The sequence below is a fragment of the Aotus nancymaae genome, unplaced genomic scaffold (genome assembly GCF_030222135.1).
Source record: "Aotus nancymaae isolate 86718 unplaced genomic scaffold, 86718_ANA_hifiasm-v0.15.2.pri h1tg000019l, whole genome shotgun sequence".
Lineage (NCBI taxonomy): Eukaryota > Metazoa > Chordata > Mammalia > Primates > Aotidae > Aotus > Aotus nancymaae.
In genome coordinates this window covers 8,094,689-8,121,014 of record NW_026988431.1, presented here as the reverse complement: position 1 = coordinate 8,121,014, position 26,326 = coordinate 8,094,689, and the positions used below count along the sequence as shown (strand labels likewise).

General features: G+C 33.5%; 1 protein-coding gene across 2 annotated transcripts in view; it reads right to left on the bottom strand.

Moving 5' to 3' along the window:
- Window positions 1-26,326, bottom strand: part of TOP2B (DNA topoisomerase II beta) — a 67,442-nt gene that overhangs the window by 23,770 nt on the left and 17,346 nt on the right. Inside the window, exons 2-21 of one of the 2 annotated variants that reach the window (XM_021666464.2) lie at window positions 23,485-23,640; window positions 22,246-22,336; window positions 20,899-20,962; window positions 16,381-16,526; window positions 15,456-15,553; window positions 14,165-14,377; window positions 11,872-12,045; window positions 10,672-10,773; window positions 10,423-10,560; window positions 8,799-8,937; window positions 8,343-8,500; window positions 8,071-8,196; window positions 7,053-7,163; window positions 6,866-6,971; window positions 4,881-4,990; window positions 4,472-4,564; window positions 4,266-4,380; window positions 2,408-2,529; window positions 2,080-2,228; window positions 1,316-1,547 (exon numbers count right to left, since the gene is read on the bottom strand). In XM_021666464.2, the coding sequence (XP_021522139.1) occupies window positions 1,316-1,547; window positions 2,080-2,228; window positions 2,408-2,529; window positions 4,266-4,380; window positions 4,472-4,564; window positions 4,881-4,990; window positions 6,866-6,971; window positions 7,053-7,163; window positions 8,071-8,196; window positions 8,343-8,500; window positions 8,799-8,937; window positions 10,423-10,560; window positions 10,672-10,773; window positions 11,872-12,045; window positions 14,165-14,377; window positions 15,456-15,553; window positions 16,381-16,526; window positions 20,899-20,962; window positions 22,246-22,336; window positions 23,485-23,640 (2,643 nt within the window). Of the gene's footprint in view, window positions 1-1,315; window positions 1,548-2,079; window positions 2,229-2,407; window positions 2,530-4,265; window positions 4,381-4,471; window positions 4,565-4,880; window positions 4,991-6,865; window positions 6,972-7,052; window positions 7,164-8,070; window positions 8,197-8,342; window positions 8,501-8,798; window positions 8,938-10,422; window positions 10,561-10,671; window positions 10,774-11,871; window positions 12,046-14,164; window positions 14,378-15,455; window positions 15,554-16,380; window positions 16,527-20,898; window positions 20,963-22,245; window positions 22,337-23,484; window positions 23,656-26,326 lie in introns of both variants that reach the window. The other variant, XM_021666463.2, reaches the window with a different exon arrangement.

Below are 26,326 nucleotides of genomic sequence, written 5' to 3'. Positions count from 1 at the left end.
TGTCACTGTAAACTTCAAGCCTTGATGCTTTGATGTCTTGACAATTATTTTTCAAAGAAAAAGCCATAGCTCTTTATCTCACCACTTAGCACAGTTTCATATGCATAGTAGGCACACAAGAAGCATGTGTTGATCAAATACACTAGCTTAACAATCTAAAATACATTTAATAATCCAAAACCATTTCAGTAAAAACATTATCATTAAAAATTTGATGCTTATATTAGAAATATTTTAAAGTATTTAAGAGAAAAAGCAGAACATATGTCTTATTGCTACAAGAATAACTTTCATTTTAAAACACAAAAATAAAAACTTGGAAAAAAAATCAAAATATTACATTTGTCTCTATATTGTAGGTTTATGAATTTTTTCCTCTTTTCTTATCTATATTTTCTACAATAACCATTATTTTAGTAACAAAATACACTTTTATTTAAGTGTATCATAAGGGAAATCTCCAGGCAATTTTAAATCATGGGGAGGAAAGAAGGACATTTTGGAGGACATTTTTCTTGGAGAAGATCTGAGCACAGTGAATGATACAAAAAAAGAAAAAAGATTTTTTAAATGGGGATACATTAAAATATGTATAATGTAGTTTGTTTTTTGTCTTTTTACAAATGGTACACTAATGAATACAACATATTTTTAAGCATCCTTACACACTAATAAGAAGTGGTAGTTTGAGAACAGAAACAAAGCTAAACATAATTTTATCAGAAAAGCATTTTTTTTTTTTTTTTTTTTTGAGACAGAGTCTCACACTGTCACCCAGGCTGTAGTGCGGTGGCATGATCTCGGCTCACCGCAACTTCCGTCTCCTGGGTTCAAGCAGTTCTCCTGCCTCAGCCTCCTGAGTAGCTGGGACTAGAGGCATGCGCCACCACGCCCATTTAATTTTTTTCTATTTTTAGTAGAGATGGGGTTTCACCATGTTGGCCAAGATAGTCTCAATCTCCTGACCTCGTGATCCGCCTGCCTTGGCCTCTCAAAGTGCTGGGATTACAGGCGTGAGCCACCATGCCTGGCCCAGAAAAGCACTGTTTTCTATTAATACATGGTTTAGAGATTTGAAAACCTAGAATATGGGTGTTTCTAAATTAAAATAAAGTTTCTCCCCTTGAAACTTACCTCCAAGCTCATTCCAAAGTTCATACCTTTTACTGTAGGCACATATCAAAGTATACCCTAAGTTTTTATGGTCTGTAATATATTCTAAAATAAAAATGTTCCATTACTTTTATAAAATGACTGGACTTTGTAATTTACACATTATTATTTGTTAAATAAATAATAAGTTCCAAATAATTACCATGGGATGAGGATCCAAGCCATCTAGCATTCGTCTGACATTGTTCACAATTTCCCTAGCATCATAGTTGGGTAGCTTACAGGCCCATCCAGTACCAATGCCCTCAGCACCATTTATTAAAACCATGGGAATTATAGGAATATACCACTCAGGCTCTACACGTTGATTATCATCATAAAGAAACTTAAGCAGGTTGTCATCCACAGCAGGAAATAGTAGTCTTGCTAAAGAGCTAATTAAAAGAAAAAGAAAATGAAAAAATGTCATGGCTTTGGGGAATAAAACTTGATACATAATTAAAAACTTTACAGTGTAAAAAAACATTTTTTAAAGAGAATGCATTTTTATTAATTTTCACTACATATGCTTAACAATAAAATTTGCCTAACTGTATTATCAAATGGTCACAAGCCCAGAATAAAATACCCCTATTTTACTTATGTACTTACCTACCTGACTTCTTTAATATTGGTAACTTCTTAAGAATTTCCTATTACTCTGAATAAAGCATATAACCCATCTTCAGCCTAAAGAGTAAAGTTGGTGACAAAAACAGCCTTATATTCATTAGGACCGATTTCACCAATAATTCATAAAAATTAAGGTCAACAGACTTCATTCTACTTGTGATCAAGTAAGTTGGAACATTCACCTTCTAAGCAGAATAACCAATCACATCTCTTCAGCTATAATTCCATCAAACATTTAGTTACTTGGTTCTAAATCAAATCAAACTTTATACTATCATATCAGCAAATATTTACCTTAACATTGTAAAAATGTAACGAGGGCTTGCAGCATCTTTGCCACCATGAAGCCGAGTTCCAAACTGACCAATAGGCTGAAGTAAGTTAATATTGTTACTTCCCACAAAGTTCTGAGCCAAATTCACAATAGTCATCATCAATGCTTGCTATACAATAGGAGGCAGAACATAACATTAATATTCTAAATTTTCTATAATTATTCCCTAATTTGTATTAAAATCTAAACTCTTAATTATTTTACATTTCCAAAGACTTTACTAAGTATAATTATCATTCTTCAAGACAATTATTATAGTTCTTAATTGATTCCAATCTTAATGCTTACTTCTCCATGATGATAAGCAGACATCTCAGCAACAGATCCAGCCAACTGGGCAACTTTCACTTCACGTTTATCATTCCTCTTGAAACAGGTAAATAAAACTTTCCGTTGGCCAGGTTTAAAGCCTGTTTTTAAAACAGCAACCATCTTTTTAAAATGTTACTTCAAGATATAGTTGTAACAATTCAAGGGAATAAAGCAAAGATACAATTTGCTTTTCAAGAACATCAGTAAAATTGTTACTTGAGATTCTGTAACAAAGTGAGTACATACTAACATGTTTGTTTTGTTTTTTTTCCCCAGAAAGCCATCTCCAGGTATATTCTAACATGTTTTTATGCCATCTCCATCTACTCCAAAAGTGAACTATCAACTAAAAGACAACATTCTGGCCTTAAAGAATCATGTAATGGCATCAAACTCCTTTAACAGTAGCTTCCAAACACAATGCCGTTTGTAGCTTATACAACCAAAATGTCATTTGTAGCTAACTAAATTGCCAGCAAGCCATCAAGGAGCCTGAAATCTATTCTAAGTATCCCAAATCAGAAAAATCCTTAAAAAGAAGAGGTTTATTGTCATAGTGAAGAATAAAGTCTTTAGAATCTCACTAATCTGTATATTATTCTCAACTTGGCCATTTACCATGTGACTAAGCAAATAACTAGTAAGTCTATGTCCTCATCCAAGTAATAGAAATAATTACTTTCCTAATACAGTTATCATAAGGATTGCGTGAAACAATGTGGGCAAATTACTCTGCTTCCTTATCATTCTTCTTGCCCTAAGCCAAGCTTGTCTAACCCATGGCCTGCAGGCTGCATGCAGTCCAACACGAATTAGTTGATTTTTTCTAAAACGCCATGAGATTTTTTTTTTTTGCATTTATTTTTGTTTTTGTTTTAAGCTCATCAGCTTCCATTAGTGTTAGTTTATTTTACATGTGGCCCCATACAATTCTTCCTCTTCTAATGTGGCCCAGTGAAACCAAAAGATTAGACACCCCTGCTGTAAGCCAATGAGCACAGTAACAACCTTTTCAGTATATGCTATCATTGTATTTATACTGGACCCAGTGCATGGTAAAAACAAGAAGATGATAAAATATGGCAACTTCCTTAAGAATTCTGTAATCTAATTCTGGAGGCAAAATTAATGTAAGTAAATTAAGAGATACATACTAATTGGCATAGAAGTTTAGGTATCTAAGACCAATTTAAAGTGGAATTCATAGAAGAAAGGCAATTTATGGCTAGAACTTGAAGGACAGGTAGAACCATCTTAGCAGAAAAGCCAAGCAATACAAAGATCAACAAACTTGGTAAAGGTTATAAAATGAGAAAAAAAAAAAAGTTCTAGATAGAAGACCAAAATCTGCTTCAACTAACAAGAAATAGTTTCTACATTTTCTTCAAGTTAGAAATAGTTTCTAAATTTTTTTTTCAGGTTAAATAAGTAAAGCATTAGGCTTTGGGTAATGTGGTATAAACATTTTTTAAAATTTAATCTCTGATAAGTATTTTAGAAATTATCAAAATTCCATTTTACTTTTTATTTGAGAAAATCTGCAGACAACTTGGGCAAAAGCTTTAATTAAGACTTTTAGACTTAAAGTTAATTTTCCTGAAAAACTCAAAGGGTTTAAAAGTTTCAAATTAAGGAATATTAAAGATTTCAGCACTATGAAAACACGTAACAAAAGCAACCTCAAAAAGGCCTTAAATTCCTCTGAATCAGTTCTTCATATACAAGATTTCAAGTAAGAACTTTAATGTGTATGATAAGGATAGCTTAAAGTACATGAAATTAAACTATAGTAAATAACATGCAAAAATGAGGTTTTTAAATAAACAGTACTCACCATCAACAAGAGATGGTATAGATCTTTCATTGTCTGAGTTTGAGAAGAGAATCAATTCTTTGTTGATGAAATCATTATAAGTCAAATGCTTTGTTGCAGTACCATATAAAAATTGCTAAGAGAAAAGTTATATAGCAATGTTACCATTATTACTGATGTTCTAGTCTCTCTCTCCTTCCCCCACATCAGCACTCTTCAAGACTAACCTCTGGTAAGCCATGTAACCTACGCTGTCTCCGGTCTTCCATAAAATTTGTTAACCATTCTTTTCTGTCATCAATCTTCTTCTTACTGAATGCCTGAAAGATTCCAGGTAATGATTTTGCACATTAAAAATAAAATAGACTTCATTACAAAATTAAAATGTATAAGTGGCAAATACCTAATTCTTAATTTCTGAAAAATTAGGTTATTTTACAATCTTTTTATCAAAAACACATTTGAATTAAGGTATTTCAATTAAAGAAGTTTATAAAAGCACAGCATAATCTGGGGGATAAAATTAACTAGCTTGAGTGATCAAAAGAGACTTATCATAGGGAACCAGACTGGAAGGAAAAAAATAGAAGGTAGGGAGATGGCTAACAAAAGCTCTTTAAAAATTAACTTAATTACCAATGTAATGGCAGCATCATCTTCAGGACCAGCATATCTAAACAAGATTCGATGCCTTTCCATATCAGCAAAATATTCCTTTGCTTCTTTAGCTGTACTAGTACCCAATCCTGCACAATTTTAAAAATAAAAGTGAGTCATAAATATCAATGTCTGCTTAAAACCATCAAGTGAAAAGCTGGTGAAGAAGCTTTAATAGATGAATCAAGCTAGCAACACCTATACCAACTGATCAATCTTAATGGGCAAATAAAGACAAATTAGACATTAGATGCTTCCTGATGAAAGTACACAATGCTACCTATGAAATGTTTTTGCCAAATAAATGTAACCCAAATCTGATCATGCCTCTAATTTAACCATCAGTTAACAGAAAGTAAGGGGCAAAGGAACACACTACATATTAAATGTAACTAGAGGGATATAATTAACAAAATCTAGAATGTGGGAAATTCCACAAGACAAACAACCCAACTTCTTTAACAAATAAATTACAAGGAAAAAATATAAAAAGAGAAATGCTGTATTAAGGAACTTATGAACTAAATGCAATGTGTAGACCATATTTGGATCCTGACTTTGAAAAAAAACAAACAAACCCAGTCCAAGCATAGTGGTTCACACCTATAATCCTAGCAGACAGGTCAAGGTGGGCGGATCACTAGAAGCCAGGACCTCTAGATAAGCCTGGCCAACATGGCGAAACCCTGTCTCTACTAAAAATAGCCAGGCTATTTTTATGGTGGCGCTTGCCCATAATCCCAGCTACTTGGGTGGCTGAGGCATGAGAATCACTCGAACCCGGGAGGCAGAGATTGCAGTGAGCCGTGATCGTGCCATTGCACTCGGCCTGGGCAACATATGGCAAGACCCTAACTCAAAAAAATAAAAACAATTAAAAAAAAAACAAAAAACTAGGCCAGGCGCAGTGGCTCATGCCTGTAATCCCAGCACTTTGGGAGGCCGAGGTGGGCGGATCACCTGAGGACAGGAGTTCGAGACCAGCCTGGCTAACATGGTGAAACCCCATTTCTACTAAAAATTTTAAAAAAATTAGCCAGGCGTGGTGGCACATGCCTGTAATCCCAGCTACTCAGGAGGCTGAAGCAGGAGAATCGCTTGAACCCGGGAGGCAAAGGTTGCAGTGAGCTCACGCCACTGCACTCCAGCTTGGGCAACAAGAGCAATACTCTATCTCAATAAATAGATACACAAAATAAAAATAGAAAACACTAAAAAAAACATTTTTAATACAGTCCAGGGAAATTTTAACACTGGCTGAGTATTAAACGTTATTAAAAAAGGGGGGCCAGGCATGGGGGCTCACACCTGTAATCTCAGCACTTTGGGAGGCCAAGGTGGGCAGATGGCTTGAACTCAGGATTTCAAGACCAGCCTGGGCAACATACCAAAACCCTGTCTCTATAAAAATACAAAAATTAGCTGGGTGTGGTGGCACAGGCCTGTAGTCCCAGCTACTTGGGGGGCTGAGGCAAGAGGATCACTTGAGCCTCCAGAAGGTCAAGGTGGCAGTGAGCTGTGTTTATGCCACTGCACTTCAGCCTGGTTGACAAAGCGAGACCCCATCTCAACAACAACAATAGGATATTAAAGAAGGTTATGATAACGGTATTATGGTTGATTTTAAAAATTCTTTTAGAAATACACACTAAAGTAGTTATAGATGAAATACTAGACTATAATGTCTGGAACTTATTTCAAACTAATGGACTGACAATAAGGGAGGTTTACAGGTAAGGGAGGTTTACAGGAAACAAGGCTGGTCATTGAAATGGGGATCCCATTCAATACAATCTATTATACTAGTCTATTTGTATAAATTTTTCTATAACAATATTTTAAAATCAGCAATAGCTATTTTTGAAATTGAAAATAGAGTCAAACTTTCAAGATGTCTTTTAGATTGCTTTCATAAAAATAAATTTATATCAGTATTTAAAGTTTAAGTATTTTAAAATACAAACCTTTATAGTACTTTATTTTCCAGGCTTTCTGATTTTCTATATGTTTTTTCCACTCATCAAACTCAGGAATACTATAGAAGGAAAGTTCCTGCTTATTTTTGCTTGCCTTAAATTAATTAGAAAAAAAATTAGTTTTTCGGCTACCCTTTAAGACAACAATATAAAAATATATTAGTGCAAAGAGTACCTTTACAATAGGAGTAATGAACTCTTCGAGAAAACCATGCTTCAAAAGTGATGGCCAATTGTGATGGATGAAATTAATAAGCAGGCCTTTTATGTGAGAACCATCTTGATCCTAAATAAATGTTAGTAAAGTAAAAAGTCCTGTAATAATTTTATAAAATGATTACTTATATAAATTTTAAAACATGTGAACGCAAAAAACAAAACTCCAAATTTTAGAAATACATTTTACAAAAGATACTAAGATGATCAATTTTTTCTTAATATGCAAATAATATAGTATATATATAATATAAAAATATATTATCATTTTATCTGTTTTATATAGTTTCCCCAGATTTCACTAAAAGAATGATTTAAGGATGGAAAATGCATAAAATAAAACATGGTTATAATGCCACCTTAATGGGCAATGGTAGGAAAACCCATGGACTACAGATATTCACAAGTCTTCTCTTGATATAAAAATAGGAAAATTTCTGCTTAAAAATATGTATTAATAGAAGTTTTTTTAGTTGCAGATTTTCTCTACAAATACGTTAGAGTGCATAAGAGAAAACAGCTGAATGCACTTGAAATTCTTCCTTTTTGATTTTCTATTTCTTTCTTGATTATTGTCATTTTACTATTTAAGTCCTTCTAGTATTTGTGCATCCCAAATTATGCCATCATGTATAAATATTAACCATTATCATTAATCTGTCTTACTTGCTAATTCCATCATTTTGTTCCTACTTGTAGGTAGGATGCCTTACTAACACACCATATTATATTCTTCTCATATATACTGCATTTTAAAATATTCTTAAATAATTCATAAGATTGTTACCCCCAAAATTAGGTAATATAAAATGCAATTCATACAAATGTTTCCACTAAATGATGTAGGGTTTTTTTTTCCACCTGATGTATAATCCCTTTCAGTTATACTATCTTGGGGCAAGTCTCATAAAACAAATATTAAAAGGAGAATCTGAAGAAGACATGAATTTCAAATATATGGTAACTTTAAAACCAACCTGATCAGTCATAATCATAATCTTCCCATAGCGTAACGTTTTCAGAGATTCTGCATCATCGTAACTTTTCTTATATTGTAGACCAACTATTTTAATAATATTATTTATTTCTGCATTTTCCATGATCTGTTCAAAAAAGAAAAGCATTGAATGTATTATGAAGTGTTGAAATATACAAAGAGAGTCAGAAATTACATTTAAAAATTCAACAAGTTTAGTAGTTATTAGAAATGTCATGTGAGTATGTGTATATATATACAGATATATATTACCTGTTTATGAGAAGCTTCCCGTACATTAAGAATTTTGCCTCTGAGTGGAAAAACTCCGTATCTGTCTCGCCCAATCACACCTAATCCAGACACAGCCAATGATTTGGCAGAGTCTCCCTCAGTTAATATCAGTGTACACTCCAGGGAATGTTTGCCACCTGAGAAAAATTTAAAATTATACATAAACAAAGTCAGAAAATTAACATCAGAATGCTGACAGTGAAAGACTATAAAAGTTACTTTATATTATTGCCCAGTACAAATATTAAGTATATTTTATTGAATTCTTATCCCCTGAAAATTAGTAATATGTTGTGTATGTGATCATTTCAATAAAATAAAATTATACTCTGAATGGAAAATCATAGTTTAACTATATGTAGAAAATAAAAAATTTCTCTAACTAGATAAAAGTGAAACTTAAATCAAAATCTTATTTAAAAATATCGATCTTACCAGCATCATTAGCATCATCCAGTTTGGGAATACCTTTGATTTTACTGTATTTTACTGATGAACATTTCTTATTCAGCTGAGTCTGAGCCTTAAATTTCACCCAGTTCAGGATACTTTCTACAATGCCACAATTAGAGGCCTAAAAATAAAAGAATAATGGTATACAAACAAGCTGAAAATTCATACATTTAGCTAAAATGTATAGGGCCTAATGCAGTACATGGAATGTGTGTGATTTTAAGGTATTTTAGGACAAAACAATAACGGTAATAAGAATAATGCCACAAGCTAATCAATTTTTACTCAACTACAGTAAAACTAAAGCTAAAATATACATACATGAAAAATGGTAACTTTTACATATGAGAAACATTCTATTATAATAAAATCCATAAGGAATATACATTGCTCTTGTTACAAATTAATTTTGTTAAAATTAATACAGTGAAAACAGATCCACACATGAATCTACCAGCTGGCAAAATCTAGATGTTCACATAGAGCTGATATCATTCAATACAAAATGTGTCACTATGACAAAAAGTATTAACATAAAAGGAACATTAGGATAACCTTGGTAACTTATTAATAGACTTTATTCTTTAAATAGCTTGGTAATAAAAACATATTGTTTGACCTTTGCAGTGAATCAATCTGTGACAAGATGTCAACCCAGACAGAAAATTTAAGAAAGTTAAGCATCTCCAACCGTAAGTCCTGAAAGTTTTTTATCATCCTGAGTGATGCGATATTAGGTGTATGAAATAGTTTTCTGGAATGTTTAAGATGTAAAAAAAAGAGGTGAACTATGTTGCCAATTTTAAACTTACTGCACCTAAAATGAAAAAGTATAAAATTTAAAATCAAATCACTTCATCAAAGAAGCAATTGTCATGAGAACACAAATTTGGGAAAGTATTAATATAGGGTAATTTATACTCAGAATTCATTGAGATTAGATCCAAAAGTACTATTTCTACAGGCCTTAAGTTAGAACTAAAAAACAACTTTTGTTTTTGTTTCTGATAATCTACATTTTGGAATTTGACAAATACATTAGTTCTAGGGCAGTTATACAGCATTCCCCCACCAAAATTCCAAAAAGGAAAGGCTGTGATTGATTCATTTTCATTATTTATTTGTGCTCTCACCTTATTTTAGAGAAGTTAAAGTAGCCTAAAAAATTATATGCAAAGCAAAATGAAACTTTAAAACATGTAGAAAATAATACATTTTTTATGCATATGTTACCACAATTTTTTAAAATGTGTAAAGTTAAGAATCAGTAGATGAAGGTGAAATGAGAGTAGAAAAGATGAAAGAATCACATAAGGACCTGTACATTTGTTAGGAGAAATCTGACCTTTACAATGGTCAATGCAAAGCTAAAAATGCAATTAGTTACATAATCCCCTACTTTACTTCTTTGCAAAACAATTGTTTTAGGAAACATTAAAGTCTATCCTTTAAAGTTATCAAATTAAGCATATTAGTTTACAGTGCAAGCATGCTTATACCCACAGTTAATATGATGAAAGAAACTAATCACAAATAAGTTAAATCAAGAAAACTACTTAATCAACTCTTAATAACAGCAATGAAAAATAATACAAGTTTTACTCACTGCTTTAAAAAATTTTTCTGACAGCTGGCATTTAGACCCAAAACTTTTGGGCTGCAGAGTCATGTTTTCCTTAGTCTGAGAATCAAAAGTTGGATTTTCAATAAGGCAATTAATAAAAACCCACATATGGTTTTTTACCTGTTGAAAACATACCAAAAAAGTCAACATCAGAGCTAATATTATTTAGTAATTCAGCACATATATAATGCATATATATGCTTCATATGCAATGTACAATGCATGCCTTACTTGAAATGGTTTCACTGATACACCAGCTTTGTTCTTTTTCTTAACTACTTCAATCAGTTTACCAACAACTTGATCTACCACATAATCCACGTGCCGTCCACCCTAAAGAAAAAAAAATATGAACTCTGAAATCTTGTATTAGTGAAAAAACAAAAATATGAAATCCAAAATCTTGTATCGTTAAAGTAGCAAAATACTTTATCTGTATTACAAACCCTATTTTCTAAAAGAGTAATAGGAGTCTCAGAATCAAAGTTGGGATTTTAAAAAATGAGATATTTTGTCTACAGAGCCAATAAACCAACTGCTGTATTTGTTTGTTTTTTTTCCTCACTTCAATTCTAACACTAATTCTGGGGCGCTTTCAATACTAACAGCCTTAAATTTCACCCAGTTCAGGACTCTCTGATTCTCCAGACAACAAATCGATGTTCAACGATGTGATTCATTTTGATACTACCTGGAGTTAGCACAAGTACTTATGGTTGGTTAAGGGCTCAGTCCCACAGGACTGCCCACACTTCAGATGCCAGTCACAAGTCCTAGGCTTCCTGTACTTCTAACCAACTAGTTATTAATTGGGGGATTCCATGAACCACTCCTTAGGATTGATAATTTGCTAGAACACATCATAGAACTCAAGAACACAGTTTACTTCATTGACTAGTTTTTTTTCATATAGGATCCATCAATAACAGCCAAATGGAAGAGATGCATAAGGCACGGTATGGGGGAAAGGGTACACAAAACTCTATACCTTATCCAGACATGCCATTCTCTCAGACCTCAATGTATTCAGCAACCTAGGAGTTCTGTGAACTCCATTGTTCAGGGGTTTTTATGGAGCTTCATCACATAGCCATGATTAATTTTTAACTCAATCACCAGCCCCCTCTCCACTCCCCAGAGGTTGGGGAAGATGGGGCTGAAAGTTACAGAATAAGGAACTTTTTATCATCCTAAATTTCATAAAATATAAATATGTTCAACTATAAACACTAACCATATAAACTTATTTCTCAATGAATGTTTAAGTAAATTTTAATACAGCAATTTCAGAGAAAACAGGTTTTCGTAAGTCAATTCTTATTTAACAAAAACAGATTTGGGTTTTTTGGAGGTTGATACTGTTATTTATTTTGTAGTTTTTAATGAAGCCCTATTCTACCACTGACTTGGAAAAAGAATTTGCATACTTACTTTTGTAGTCGCAATACTATTTACAAAGCTGATTTGCTGGAATCCTTTTTCACTCAATGTGAGACAAACATCCCATCTTTCATTTGCAAGTTCATGAATAACTTTCAGGGCCACCCCAGTTTCATCCAATTTGTCTTTCACATAAAGATCTACGTAACTGCGAAATCCATTTACCTATTAATTAAAAAAAAAAATTAAGAATCTTACATTGGCGGCTCAAATAGGTGAATGACATTAAATATGTATATTCCATTTCTTCTCACTTACAACAGTTCTAAATGCGCAGATCCAAACCTTAGTGGCATTTCCCAGATCTATTCCACCAGTGTTCTCAGCCTATTTCCCTGAGGTCCCCTACCCTGCAGAATAAGCTTTTTTTTTTTTTTTTTTTGGTAAGGAAGATAGAACTGGGTGGATTTCCTAGCAACTTCTGTTTCCATTTCCCAGCCAGTACTATGGGAGTGCAGAGGGGAAACCTTCTTTAGATTCTCACTGATCTTCCCTGTGAGAATTTGGTGGGTTTTCTGGAGAAAAAACCTGCAAGAGTATGAATGAACTCCTTATGGCTATAGCCCCTAGAAAATTGACTTTTAAAAAAGAAATTTCTATGTGTACTTTAAAAAAAGAGGATGTGAAGGGACAGGTAAATTGGTATAAAATATTTCAAAAATTTACATTTTTAAAATAAGGTAGACTTCCAGTTTCAGTTCAGACATGTAATGAACTAGGGTGGAAAAAAATCCTCTACCCTTACAAGAAAACAGGTGATCAGACAACAAATTAAGGGTTTTTTCATGAACCCATTGAAGAACTGAGATCACAGGATAGCCCGCCATCCTGAAGTCTGGAGAGACATAACTGTCAGAGACCACAAAACCTAAGCTTTTGCTTACCTGGGGCAGATATTTAATAAGCTAGTAGGAACATTAAACCAGAAATTTTGACTAACTGCTGCTAGAAGAGCGTATGCTAGTGTGAGTGGTGCATAAAGCTTCTAGGGGCTGTAGCTGTAAGGAGTTCATTCATACTCTTGCAGGTTTTTCCTCCAGAAAACCCACCAAATTCTCACAGGGAACTAGAGAAGGTTTCCCCTCTGCACTCCCATAGTACTGGCTGGGAAATGGAAACAGAAGTTGCTAGGAAATCCACCCAGTTCTAGCTTCCTTACCAAAAAAAAAAAAAAAGCTTATTCTGCAGGGTAGGGGACCTCAAGGAAATAGGCTGAGAACACTGGTGGAATCCTGCTGCAGCTGTGGAAAGAGAATAGAGGGCAGAAAAAAAGTCTTTACCCACAGAAGAGGGGCATAAACTTACAAAAGTCAAACCCGAGATACAGGTTCACCATGCACTCTAAAGACTGGGATGTAATCAGACATTAGAGATCATCTCCCCCACAATCTACCATTATGCTACGAAGCCTCCAGTAACAACAGTGGGTTTCAGCTGGAAGAGCTGCAAGAGAGACCATCTCTGAGGGGCAGCTCAAAAAGAAGGCCCTAAGCCAAGGGGAAAGACAAAAACAAGGAAGAATTTGGAAGTCTCTGGTACTACAAAAACTACAGCAAAAACAAACTTCAAACGCAGCTCATCTCCTGGGTAAATATAACGTAAGTCCCACACTAATGCCTATTTACTTCAATATCTACTACCCTACAAACATATCTGGTTTTCCACAGAAACTTATAGGGCATGCCAAAAGTCAAGAAAAAAACAATCTGAAAAGATAAAGCAATCATCAGAAACCAACTAAGTATCTCACAGATGTTGTAACATGTATCAGATACAGTATTTTAAATAACTACAATTAATTAGCATGTTAAAGTATCTAGTGGAAAGTGAAGACAACATGCAACTTCACTAAAGAGATGGAAACTAAAATAATCAAATGGAAATGATAAAAATAAAAAAAAACAGAAGACACAAGGAATGCCTTTGACAGGCTCTTCAGAAAACCTGATCCAGAGACTGTGAAAAAGTAAACTTGAATAGAGGGGAATAGAAATTAAACTAATACAAAAAGAAGAAGTAGAGTGAATAAAATAGACAAAGCATTCAAGAACTGGGGACAATATCAAATAATATAACATATATATAACTAACTCAAAAAGGAAAGGAAACAAGACAGACTAATTATTTGAAGAAACAATGGCCAAATGTATCAATAATCACTTTAAATGTGAATCATCTAAACACACCAGTAAAAGATTACCAGACGAGCTTTAAAAAAGGAAGACTCAACAATACTCTCTCTATAAAATAACATAGTATTAAAACTATTTTAGGGGACACTTACAGGCAATTTCTTTCCATTAAACATGACCTTGACCCCTTTACATGAACCAGCCAAATCATACGCCCTCCTGGTCATGAGGGCCACAATATCCTTGTCAAGTTTTTCCATCTTAAATTTGGACAGATCTGGTTGGAATGTTATGCATGTGTAATCTTCACCATCAAAATGTTTAATTTTGGCTTCAGAAGTCTTCATCATATTATTCATCCATGTCTTCAAAAGAAAAAAAAATTCAAGTATTTCTATAATGCTTCCACATTTCATGATACATAAAGACTCTACTCATTAAATACATTCATTTACCACAACTATATCAATTTTCCAACTTCACAACAAACCATTCAAATCCTTAGTAATATTGCAGACAAAAAAATAGCAAATACAGTCAGCCCTTGTATAGCCACAGGTTCTACATTTGCAAATTCGACCAACTGCAGCTTAAAAAATATTAGTGAAAAAAAAAAAAACACAAATGTTTAAAATACAGCATAACTGTTTACATGGTATTTACATTGTATTAGGCATTACAAGTAATCTAGAGATGATTGAAAGTACATGGGAAGATGTGCATGGGTTATATGCAAATACTATCCCTTTTTATATAAAAAACTCGATCATCCTCTGATTTTGGTGTAGGAAGGGGATCCCAGAACTAATCCTCCTGAGGGACAACTGTACTACTGTGATAATAATCTCATGTTAAAAATAAACTGAACTGCACAACTTTACAAACTGGCACCAAAACCTCTTTCAAATTCTTCAATATGACCATATAGACTTTTACAAAAATAAATATGCGTGATGATTTTCCTGACAAAATTATTTTAGCTTACATCAACAGGTTGTTGGAGAGCAATAAAGAAAATTCAAAATAAAAATAAATAAAAATTATTTTAGCTTATATAAAATTTCAAATCATTCTCATAGACCTGCAAGAATAAAATAAAATTCTGAAATATAAATTTGATGATTCACTGACAAATTTTTCAAACACTAAGTGGTTGCATGTACATAAGTCTGTGAGGTTCAGGACATTTTCATGAATACTTAACTAAGTTAAATAAAGTCTGTTAAATAAACCATTTTGTTTTAAAGGAATGGTAGAGGAATAGGCTTATATTAAATCTCCCAGGCATTCTGATGTCTCTTTACTCTGATGACTCGAATAATGCTTTTTTTAAAACAAATGAAGTTATATAGGTACCACTGCAGTTTACCTAAGGTTCTACTATCTCAGCAAAATAACAAACCATTATTTTTTAAAAAAGAAATAGATGTGTTTCTAGCGTACCTGCTTAAAACTGTGTTTATATTCTTTGCAAGCTGTTTCTACTGTAAACTTTGTACTGAAAATATTACAAAGTTTTGCACCATAACCATTACGACCACCTGTAAGAAAAATTCAATATGAAAGGTTTAGTAACAATGTTTTTAATGGAACTTTGTTAATTCACTACCATAGGGCAGGTCTGTTGCAAACAGTTCCACTAACTGCATTATCAATCATCGACTGAAAATTCCAGAGTATATTTAGATTTTTTTCATTTAAAGAAAGATACAATTAAGATTTAGCACATATAGTAGTGTAATTAAAATGGGTGTTTTGTGTATTTATCAAAGTCTTTACAATTTCAAAAACATTAAACTTTGTATCTTTCAAGATCCAGTAAATCTCTGTATGAAATCTGAATTTTCTATCAAAGTTGCTTCTCTATCACAAAATTTTAATCTATATCATTTCCCAGAGCCTTGGATTAAAAAAAAAAAAAAAACTATCAACCTATGTGGGCAACATAAATAAGTATGAAAATATATGGTTTTGGTCAAAGCACTTTCAACTCTATTTACAGAGTCTAAATTTTCAATCCTGACCTTCTTAAGGAAAACAGTTTAAAAGTAACTTAATACCAAAAGACACAATGCTTATGTAATAACAAATTTATATATAGACATTATACCAGTCCTATCTAAATCAAAACCCAAACTGTTAGCCAAGTTAAACTTCCAGCTGTTCTAACATTAAGTCAATGTACTATCAGACATAAGGTTTTTAAGCGTCACTTAGACTATTATCAAGACAATATTTATACATGATAGTTTATAAATAGTAATTCTGGATGATTTTCTCACACCAAAACCACAGATTTCCTTAATAAGCTACACATTTTATATTAAGAAAACAGTATTTTTCAACCAAAATTCCATTCGGACTTTACCTGTAACTTTTTTCTCATCATCATCATAGTTACTGGATGTTAAAAGCTGTCCAAAAATTAAAGCAGGAACATAAACTTTCTCTACCTTGTGTTCTACTACTGGAATGCCTTTCCCATTATTCCAAATGCTTATAATGTTAGATTCACTGTAAAACAAACAAACAAACAAACAAACAAAAAAGAAGTAGAATTTAGAGTTTAAAATAGTAAAGATAAATTAATTCATTAAAAGGTAATCTAGAATAAATCTTAATGATTATAAGCAAGATACTAGTCATTATCAATTGGAAGACATTGATTCATCTCTCAAGAAAATACTTGCTGAGGACAAACATTTCTTTCCTTGAGTCATTACTAATAAAGGAGGATTATGAAGGAAATAAAGGCAAGGAATGGAAAATTACAGATCTTAAGCACCTCAGGATGACAAAAGAACAAAACATACTTAAGAGAAAACCTTAAGAAAAGGTTTCACCATGTTTACATGGTGCTATAATTAAGATAGACATTTTGTTACATATTTATCTTCATCACAATTAAAAAAAAAAAAATCAATGTTTGGCATCCTCAACATTCTCCAAGTCCATATGAGTATGAAATTGGAACTTGCTATCAAACTCACCTCTCTTATAAAATTTCAATCTATATCATTTCTCAGATCTGATATTTCTGTAATCTCTAAACAATTATCCAGAATTCTATAACCTTGCTCCATTGATAATCTATCTTCAATAAAAATTAGGAATAAGAATATTATGTTTAATAGTTTGCAAATAAAGTTTCAAAAATAATTAGAGCTGGTAAAAAACATCGAAAATCTAAATATCCAATACTTACCAGTTGGAAAGAGGTTAAATAAATTATGACACATCAACATAATAAAATACTTGCAAATAGTTAAAAAGAATTAAGTCGATCTATGTAAGTTAATAAGGAAGGCTGTCTATAATATGTTGAATAAAAAGAAAGATATAGGTCGGGTGTGGTGGCTCATGCCTGTAATTCCAGCACTTTGGGAGGCTGAGGCAGGAAGATCATGAGGTCAGGAGATTGAGACAGGGAAACCCTCTCTCTACTAAAAATACAAAAACTTAGTCAGGTGTGGTAGCAGAGCTTGTAGTCCCAGCTACTTGGGAGGCTCAGGCAGGAGAATGGCTTGAATCCAGGAGGTGGAGGTTGCAGTGAGCCAAGATTGCACTACTACACTGCAATCCAGCCCGGGCGATAGAGTGAGACTCCGTCGAGAGAGAGAGAGAGATAAAGAGAGAGAGAGAGAGAGAGAGAGTAGTATATATACTAGAGAGAGAGAGAGAGAGAGAGAGAGAGAGAGAGAGAGAGAGAGAGAGAGAGAGAGTAGTATATATACTATGATTCCATTTGTTAAAAAAAGAAATGTCTACATATATTTTAGCATGAGTATACAATATTTTTTGAAAGCTATAAAGTTTCAACTCTAAAGAACACTTAAGCTAGAGGAATATTTTGAATGCTGGTTAATAAGCTTTCCTCGTTTTTTTTCTTTTCTTTTTTTTTTTTTTGGAGAAGGAATCTTACTCTGTCGCCCAGGCTAGAGTGCAGTGGCACGATCTCAGCTCACTAAAACCCCTGCCTCCTTGGTTCCAGTAATTCTCCCGCCTCAGCCTCCCCAGTAGCTGGGATTACAGTGCGTGCCACCACGATTGGCTAATTTTTGTATTTTTAGTAGAGATGTGGTTTCACCATGTTGGTCAGGCTGGTCTTGAACTCCTGACCTTACGATCCACCCACCTCGGCCTCCCAAAGTGCTAGCATTACATGCGTGAGCCACTGTGCCCAGCCTCCATGTTTGTTTTTAATCAGACAGACATCCACAAATAAATTGTTTCAATACTGTTATGTTATATTATTTAGTAAGTGTTAAGCTCCCTTGTAAGAAATTGCTGTAAATTCTCTAACTTCTAGATGAACTGTCCAATTCTGCAAGGCATGCCTTGTATTTAAAAGTCTATTCTTATGGCTTTACAACCATGACTTTTTCCTTAAATTTTATCCCTCCATCACAGAATACTATGGGGGAAAAAAGAGTAAGAGCTAGACTGTACTGTATATACTATACATTTTGCCCGTTAGCTATTAAAATTTAACCTCTCCTCCACACAAGAAGTTTATGTGCACAAATGTACAATGACAAATAAAACTCTGCTATACAAAAATGTTAAAAAGAATGAAACTCAAAGGATACACAAATGGACAGCAGAGAAAACTAGATTAATTGGATAAACAGTGCAACAGCTCTTTTTCTCATTTAAATTCAGCTTTAAAATGACTTAACTTACTGAAGCAAAAACTGCACCCCTGAAATAACATTTATTTTAATCCAAGTAATACTAATTCTATAGTATATGTGGTAAAAAACAAAGGTGATTATGGGACAAAATCTCAAGACACAAAATGTTATAGTTAAAATTCAGAAAATAAAATATATGAATCAGCAAACTCTCACAAAATGCCTATTAGCAATTTTAGAAGTATATGAAATTCAATTAAAAGCAAGAGAAAGACTCAATTTCTCATCAATGATTCTTAAACAACAAAACAAATAAGAAAGGAGGAGTGAGAAAATATACTACCATCACCTTTTCTTCTTGGAGTACCTAAGGATTTTTGTTCATATTGAAATAAAATAATTTTCTAGCAGAAGCAGTTAAGATGAGGTGGGAGATACAAAAAAAAAAAAGTTGATATCTGATTGCCATTAAGAAACAAATAAACTTAGTTTTATTTTCCCTCACTCTTAGGCCTACACAAAAATGTTCATTAGAAACAGAGTATAAAATGGAGCAATAAAGGCACTAGAATTATTAGACTTATGTAGAAATACTATTTGTACAAAATCTGTAATGAGCTGAAAAGTAAAATAAACCAAAAGCCCTTATGCAGTCTACAGAGTTGTCTTACAGCTCACTTCTTTGTTGTCCTTTTTTTTTTTTTTTTTTTTCTTTGAGACAGGGTCTCGCTCTGTCGCCCAGGCTGGAGCGCAGTGGCACAATCATGCCTCGCTGCAGCCTAACCTACTAGGCTCAAGCAATTCTCCCACCTCAGCCTCCTGAGTAGCTGGAACCACAAGCTCTCACCACCATGCCCAGCTGATTTCTGTATTTTTTTTTTTTTTGTAGAAACAGGTTTTCACCATGTGGCCCAGACTGGATTCAAACTCCTGGGCTCAAGGGAACTGCCTGCCTCTGCCTCCCAAAGTGCCAGGATTACAGTAGTGAGCAGCTGTACCTGGCTTAGCTCACTTCTTTATCACTTCGTTCTGATGACAGTTTTTCAAATTTAATATTGGATTAATGTAGCTAAAATAATTGGATTGATATGGCTAGAACCACATAAAAGAACTAAACAACTGCAATTATGTTCATCAAGAATGTATTTAAGGAAGGTCCTTTCTTCCTTAAGTTTTCAATTAGAATTGTTCAATTTTGAAAAAAATTCAAAGATATCAAACATTCAGCGTCTATTATTCCTTACTCTCCTAAAACATAATAAATGAAGAGAGATCCGTTTTTTAACTTAGAATTGCCTAAATAAGAAAAGGAATTTTAACTGTCAAAATTTTCTTAAACCATCTTAAACTCTGTATAAGTTGTAACTTTAAATGTCTTGTATGCCTTATCATATAAATTCTCAAGAATACGTTCATTATAGAAATAATTCAAATTTTTTTAAAAAAGAGAATGGAGAAGAAAAATAAAGAATTTCAACCGCATAGTTATATGGTAACATTTTCATATAAAATATAGTTAACTTCATGGTATAACCAAATATAAATTATAGTTTTATTATAGTACCAATCTTAACTATACCATGTGAAATTAGATTATTAATAGTAAAACTGTACCTGAATTATTAGATTTTTATGTTTACTAGAGAAAAATCTTAAAGTCATGCTAAATTACTAATGAAATTACAAAGAATGGATGTAACACTTTACAAAAGGAATACTGGTTAAAAACAGGATAAGCATAATAGCTATGTTTCTGATTTAACACTACTAGTTTTTATATACCTTCATCCTACAAAAAAAAAAATCAATTTATAAATAAAAGTCCCCACAGTGATATAATTAGCTAAAGACCTGGTTATACCCAAAGTACCTAATTTATTAAATTATGTCATAAATAATGGAAAGCTCCAAACATCAGTCATGAGAAGTAGATTTAAAGCATAATGTAACTGGAATCACACCAATGGCCCTTAGCCTTGAGTCCCAAAGTAAAGGTAAGAAAAGACAGGGTGATTAGCAGCTGAAATAGCATACATAGCATCAAAGAAAAATGGCCTCCATGAGCCCCGATATCAAAGTTCTTTGGAAGAAAAGACAATAAATGACACAGAAAAGAGGCAAAAATAACAAAGTCTCAAACAACAGGTAAACAAAATGGTACTACCCATATACTATATTTGAGGAGTACTCATAAATTGGGGACTATCTGAATAAAACTTAGTATAAAAAAATTAAACTTTAAATATACTTACGGATCAATAGAAACTTTAATACAAGTCATGTTCTTATCCCTCTGTTTATTGTCAGCAGCATTAACTACAAAATTAAACATCTCAGTGAGTAATATACAAAATTACATAAATAAATACATGGACACAACTATATGGGTATCACTGCTTAATATAAACATCTACATTTGGTAATAGTTAATAAAATTACTATTAACTTCTCATATGCAATCTTATTTTCCAAATAATATTCCTAAATTGTATTATCACACCAAATTACTGTTACGTTTTCTACCACAAAAAAGAGGAGGAAATGTTTTAGTGATACATATAAATCAAAACAAATTAAGAACAAACATCTGAACTTTACAACATTCAAATCCAGGTCTAAAAGTAAAAACTTTTGTTTAATTATATCTTGGTAACAAGCAATTGCATTCTATTGATCTCTTTCAATAAACTAGTGACTTTATAGGCATATTGAATAGAAACCAGTTATTTTTTAGTTACAAAGAAAAAGTCTTCAACATCCTTAGAAATCGAAATTCTGTATCCTAGACACCATAGTTGGCAACAGAAATATTTTTGCATTCATTAACCGCTGCTTCAAGGAAATTTGAACACAATCATAGAAGGAAATATGCTCCTGACAAACACTTGTAATAAACGTAAAACAGTAAAATTATAGTCTGGAGGCAAGAGTAAAGGTATAAAATAAAATGCAGTTTCAATCTTTTATCTCTTCACCAAATACCAACAGAAGAAGCTCTGAGAGACCCATACAACTGCACTAAGAAACCTCAAGTTGCACTGATGAGGTGGCAGAGAAAGACAATTTCTAGAGTGTCCTTGATTAAAATACTTCCAAAGTACAAGCATTCCCTAGGAGTCACAACTAGGCATTCACTTAATTAATCATGTGATTTGGAGAAGACAGAGATCATTTAGAGCAATGGTTACTAAACTTGGCTGTCCAACAGAAATATCTGATTTGTTGGTGAAAAACATATTTACATGTCCCACCAACTCAATGAATCTGCAAAATCAGTCCCTTTCATCTCCATATTCAAGATGTCCCCCGGGTAACTATGACGCTAGCAAATCCCAGATGACTAGACATATAGGAGTACAGACCAACTGTGGTATTACAACACATTCATTTCATAGATGAAAAAAATGAAACAAAGATGAAACAAATATTAAAACATTACAGATCACAGTATAAATTTTCTGAAGATCATTTATATTCAGAAGAATAAAAGCCAGAGACACATCTTTAAAATTTATACTGGCTAAGTCTGGCTTTATATATAAAGGGACATTATGATGATACTAATAGAAACATGCATTAAATCCTAAGCAAGTACTCACCCAAAATTTCATCAAAGATCTTATATAAACCTGGCACAAAGGTAACCTCTCTGCAATTCATTCCTACATCTTCATCATACACCCACATTAACTGCATTGAAAAATTCAAAAACACTTTTTTACTCAATAAATCCTTAACATCAATTTGTCATAGTATAATCCACATCCTGTCATTTACTCTATACAAATACTTAGATCTGCAAAGTAGAAAAACATATAACTTCAGAAATAGTCAACTTCACTATTCATATTAACCTCAAAATTGAGAAATTGTTCATTTCGTATCAAGTTTGTATTATTATAGTCAGTTTTAATATAAGACATCAAGAATTATTTGAAAAAGTATTATAGTTGAAAAAATAAAAACATCTTACATTACTTCAACTTCATGCTTTATTTTTTTTTTATAATATAGGGAACACAGTAAAATAATGCAAACAAAGCAAGACTTTGGAGTCAGATCTACTTTGAATCCCAGTTCTTACTAGTTGAGAGATATGAGCAAGTTATTTAAATTTATGTAAGCTTTACTTTCTTCATCTATAGAGATAACAGAACCTACTTCCCAAAACTGTTAGGATCAAATGGGATAAAATATGTAAGCCAAGTTCATAGTAAGCATTAAACAATAGTCAGCGTATATATACAAATTCTGCAAGGTACTACCATTAACATTAATGACAATATGAAGTTAAAGACTTATAAGGCCATGCACAGTGGCTCACACCTATAATCCTAGCATTTTGGGAGGCCAAGGTGGGCAGATCACCTGAAGTCGGGAGTTTAAGACCAGCCCGGCCAAAGTGGCAAAACCCTATCTTTACTAAAAATAAAAAAATTAGCCCAGCTTGGTGGCACATGCCTGTAATCCCTGCTACTCAGGAGGCTAAGGCAGGAGAATCGCTTGAACCCAGGAAGCAGAGGTTGCAGTGAGCCAAGATGGAGCCACTGCACTCCAGCCTGGGTGACACGGTGAGACACCATCGGGGGTGGGGAGGGGGGAAGAGTTATAACAAAAGTTTGTATGGCATCATTTTACTCTATACTTCTTTCTTCTGATGGTTTTTATCCCCAGAAAAAAGTGAGTACATTCTACTAGATATTTCACCCTACTTTGCTCACGACTATAGACACATGAAACTACAGATTTGCAAAGCATATCATTACAATAGTTTTATCAATATATTAAAAAGTAGATATCGATGCACATCTCCTAATTTCAATTCTAGCAATAATTACCTGTGTCAATGGCTCCACTGACCCAATATACGTATCAGGACGAAGAAGAATGTGTTCAAGTTGTGTCTTCTTCTGATACACTCTCTCAACAGACAACTTCTTTGAAGAATCATTTTTGTTGGCAGTTTCTGACTCTTCTTTTTTTGCAGCATTGTTCTGATCAAAAAGAGTCTAAAATTAACCAAAAAATCAAATTTAAATAACCTACCAAGGGGTAAACAATGAGTAATGGACACATGACATGGGTTTTCTTTTTTTAATGACAAAATTATCTTTCGGATCCACTAACTTTTTATTTTTTTAAATTATTTATTCATTTATTTATTTATTTTGAGACAGATTCTCACTCTGTCATCAGGTGTAGTAGCACGATCTCAGCTCACTGCAACCTCCGCCTCCCGGGTTCAGCGATTCTCCTGCCTCAGCCTCCCAAGTAGCTGGGACTACAGGCACACACCATCACACCCATCTAATTTTTTTGTATTTTTAATAGAGACAGGGTTTCACTGTGTTGGCCAGGATGATCTCAATCTCTTGACCTCGTGATCCGCCCACATTGGCCTCCCAAAGTGCTGGGATTACAGGCATGAGCCACTATGTGCCCAGCCTGATTTTTTAAATCCTAAAGAAAACACAGGTCTATTTACTGACAGTCTGGCTCCTATTATACAACATGAACCTGCAGTTTTGACTAAGCCCAAAACGTGGGTATAGTCACCAGAATCACTAGAGCAGCCTCTAGCTATTCAATCCAAAACTATAAACATTTCCCAATTCGCCGGGCACGGTGGCTCACGCCTATAATCCCAGCACTTTGGGAGGCCGAGGCGGGTGGATCACGAGGTCAAGAGATCGAGACCATCCTGGTCAACAAGGTGAAACCCCGTCTCTACTAAAAATATAAAAAAAATTAGCTGGGCATGGTGGCGCGTGCCTGTAGTCCCAGCTACTCGGGAGGCTGAGGCAGGAGAATTGCTTGAACCCGGGAGGCGGAGGTTGTGGTGAGCCGAGATCGCGCCATTGCACTCCAGCCTGGGTAACAAGAGCGAATCTCCGTCTCAAAAAAAAAAAAAAAAAACCATTTCCCAATTCTATAAGACATCAAGGTTTTTTTTGTTATTTGTTTTTTGCTTTTCTTGAGACAGAGTCTTACTCTGTCACCCAGGCTGCAGTGCAGTTGCGTAATCTTGACTAACTGCAGCCTCTGCTTCCAGATTTCAAGTGATTCTTCTGCCTCAGCCTCCTGAGTTGCTGGGACTACAGATGCACACCACCATGCACAGCTAATTTTTTTTTGTATTTTTCGTAGAGAAGAGGTTTCACCATGCTGGCCAGGCTGGTCTCAAACTCCTGGCCTCAAGTTATCAGTCTGCCTTGGCCTTCCAAAGTGCTGGGATTACAGGCGTGAGCCACCGCACCCGGCCTCAAATTAATTTTTGGGATCCTCAAAACCTTCTAAGAAATTTGAGTTCTGGTCAGGTTACAGAAGCACAATGACTGAACCTGACTAGGTGCAGGGGTCCCAAACGCTTTCAGATGTAACGTTCCCTACCATTAACCTACTGAAGACTACAGTAAAGGATAAACTAAAATGACCTATGCAAAATATTAACCTATGTAGTTAATAAACACTAATATGACTGAAAATATAAAGGTTTATAAAAATCCTCAAATTTCACACATTTGTAGATCATGCCAATAATTGGTGACATATCAGCTCTGGGCACCCCAATATTGATCCCAGTTTCTCTACCAGTTTCAAGGAGGCACAGGTTGGTGATCTTAACACTAAACATTCCTACAGCAGATGAGGATGTCAAATCAAATTTCTAAGGTCTACAAATTTCTTTATCGTCTTAACAGCAGCAGAGAAGATACTTCTCTCCTTCTAGGATTCCTTAATGCTGACAAATACGACATCCCATTGAAAAGACATTATGATGGCCTATTTTTTCAGAGTCAAAAAATAACTCAAAAGACACAATGAAAATTGAAATATCTTCCTAGGCCTTCAAATTTTAGTACAAATTAAAAAAACAGAATACAGACAATAGAAGACACAGATTTTGTGCATTTTAACAAGCAGTATACAACGTCAATTCAAGTATGTAAGCATCCCATCATCTTTAAAGTTTTTATTTTTAAAAACTATATAATCAAATATATTTAAAAATCAAAATACATGACCTCTGAGAAGTCTAAACCAAGAATTTAATATACCCCAAGGAAACTCAAACATTAATTATAACTTCCCAATGCAGTAGTTTTATATAAAAGATTTAATAATATTTCAAAATAAGAATATTAAAAATAACTCATTTTACTAGATTTTAAACTATATTCTTATACATTCCTGCATTTATAACTTTATCCATTAACACTGCTCAAAGACAATTAAAAATAGCTTTGGGTAAAAAAAAAAATTGTTTCACAAAGTTTTCACATTTTACTTCTGCAAAAGTTAGATGATAAACTAGCTGGCCAGAAAGATGTACTTTATTTTACCAGATAGTCTTCAAATTTCTAATCATATTCCTTGCTTTATATGAAGAAATAGTTGATTAATAGAAACGAATTTATGTTTAAGGGCAAGGCGTGGTGACATTAACTTATAGAAATGATTCTAACAATAAAATCATAATGGAGCCTCAAAATACTTAGAACAAAGATCATAATCAATAAAATCACACTCTAAAAAGTACTCAAAGAAAATAGATGCTATAGAATTGAAGGTAGGTAACATTTTACCATTAACTTGGAACTGCTATTCTAAGTTTGCAATTATTGACACAAAGGTTGGGGACGCATGAAAACCACACAAGTAAAAGCTTTCCTATTGCAG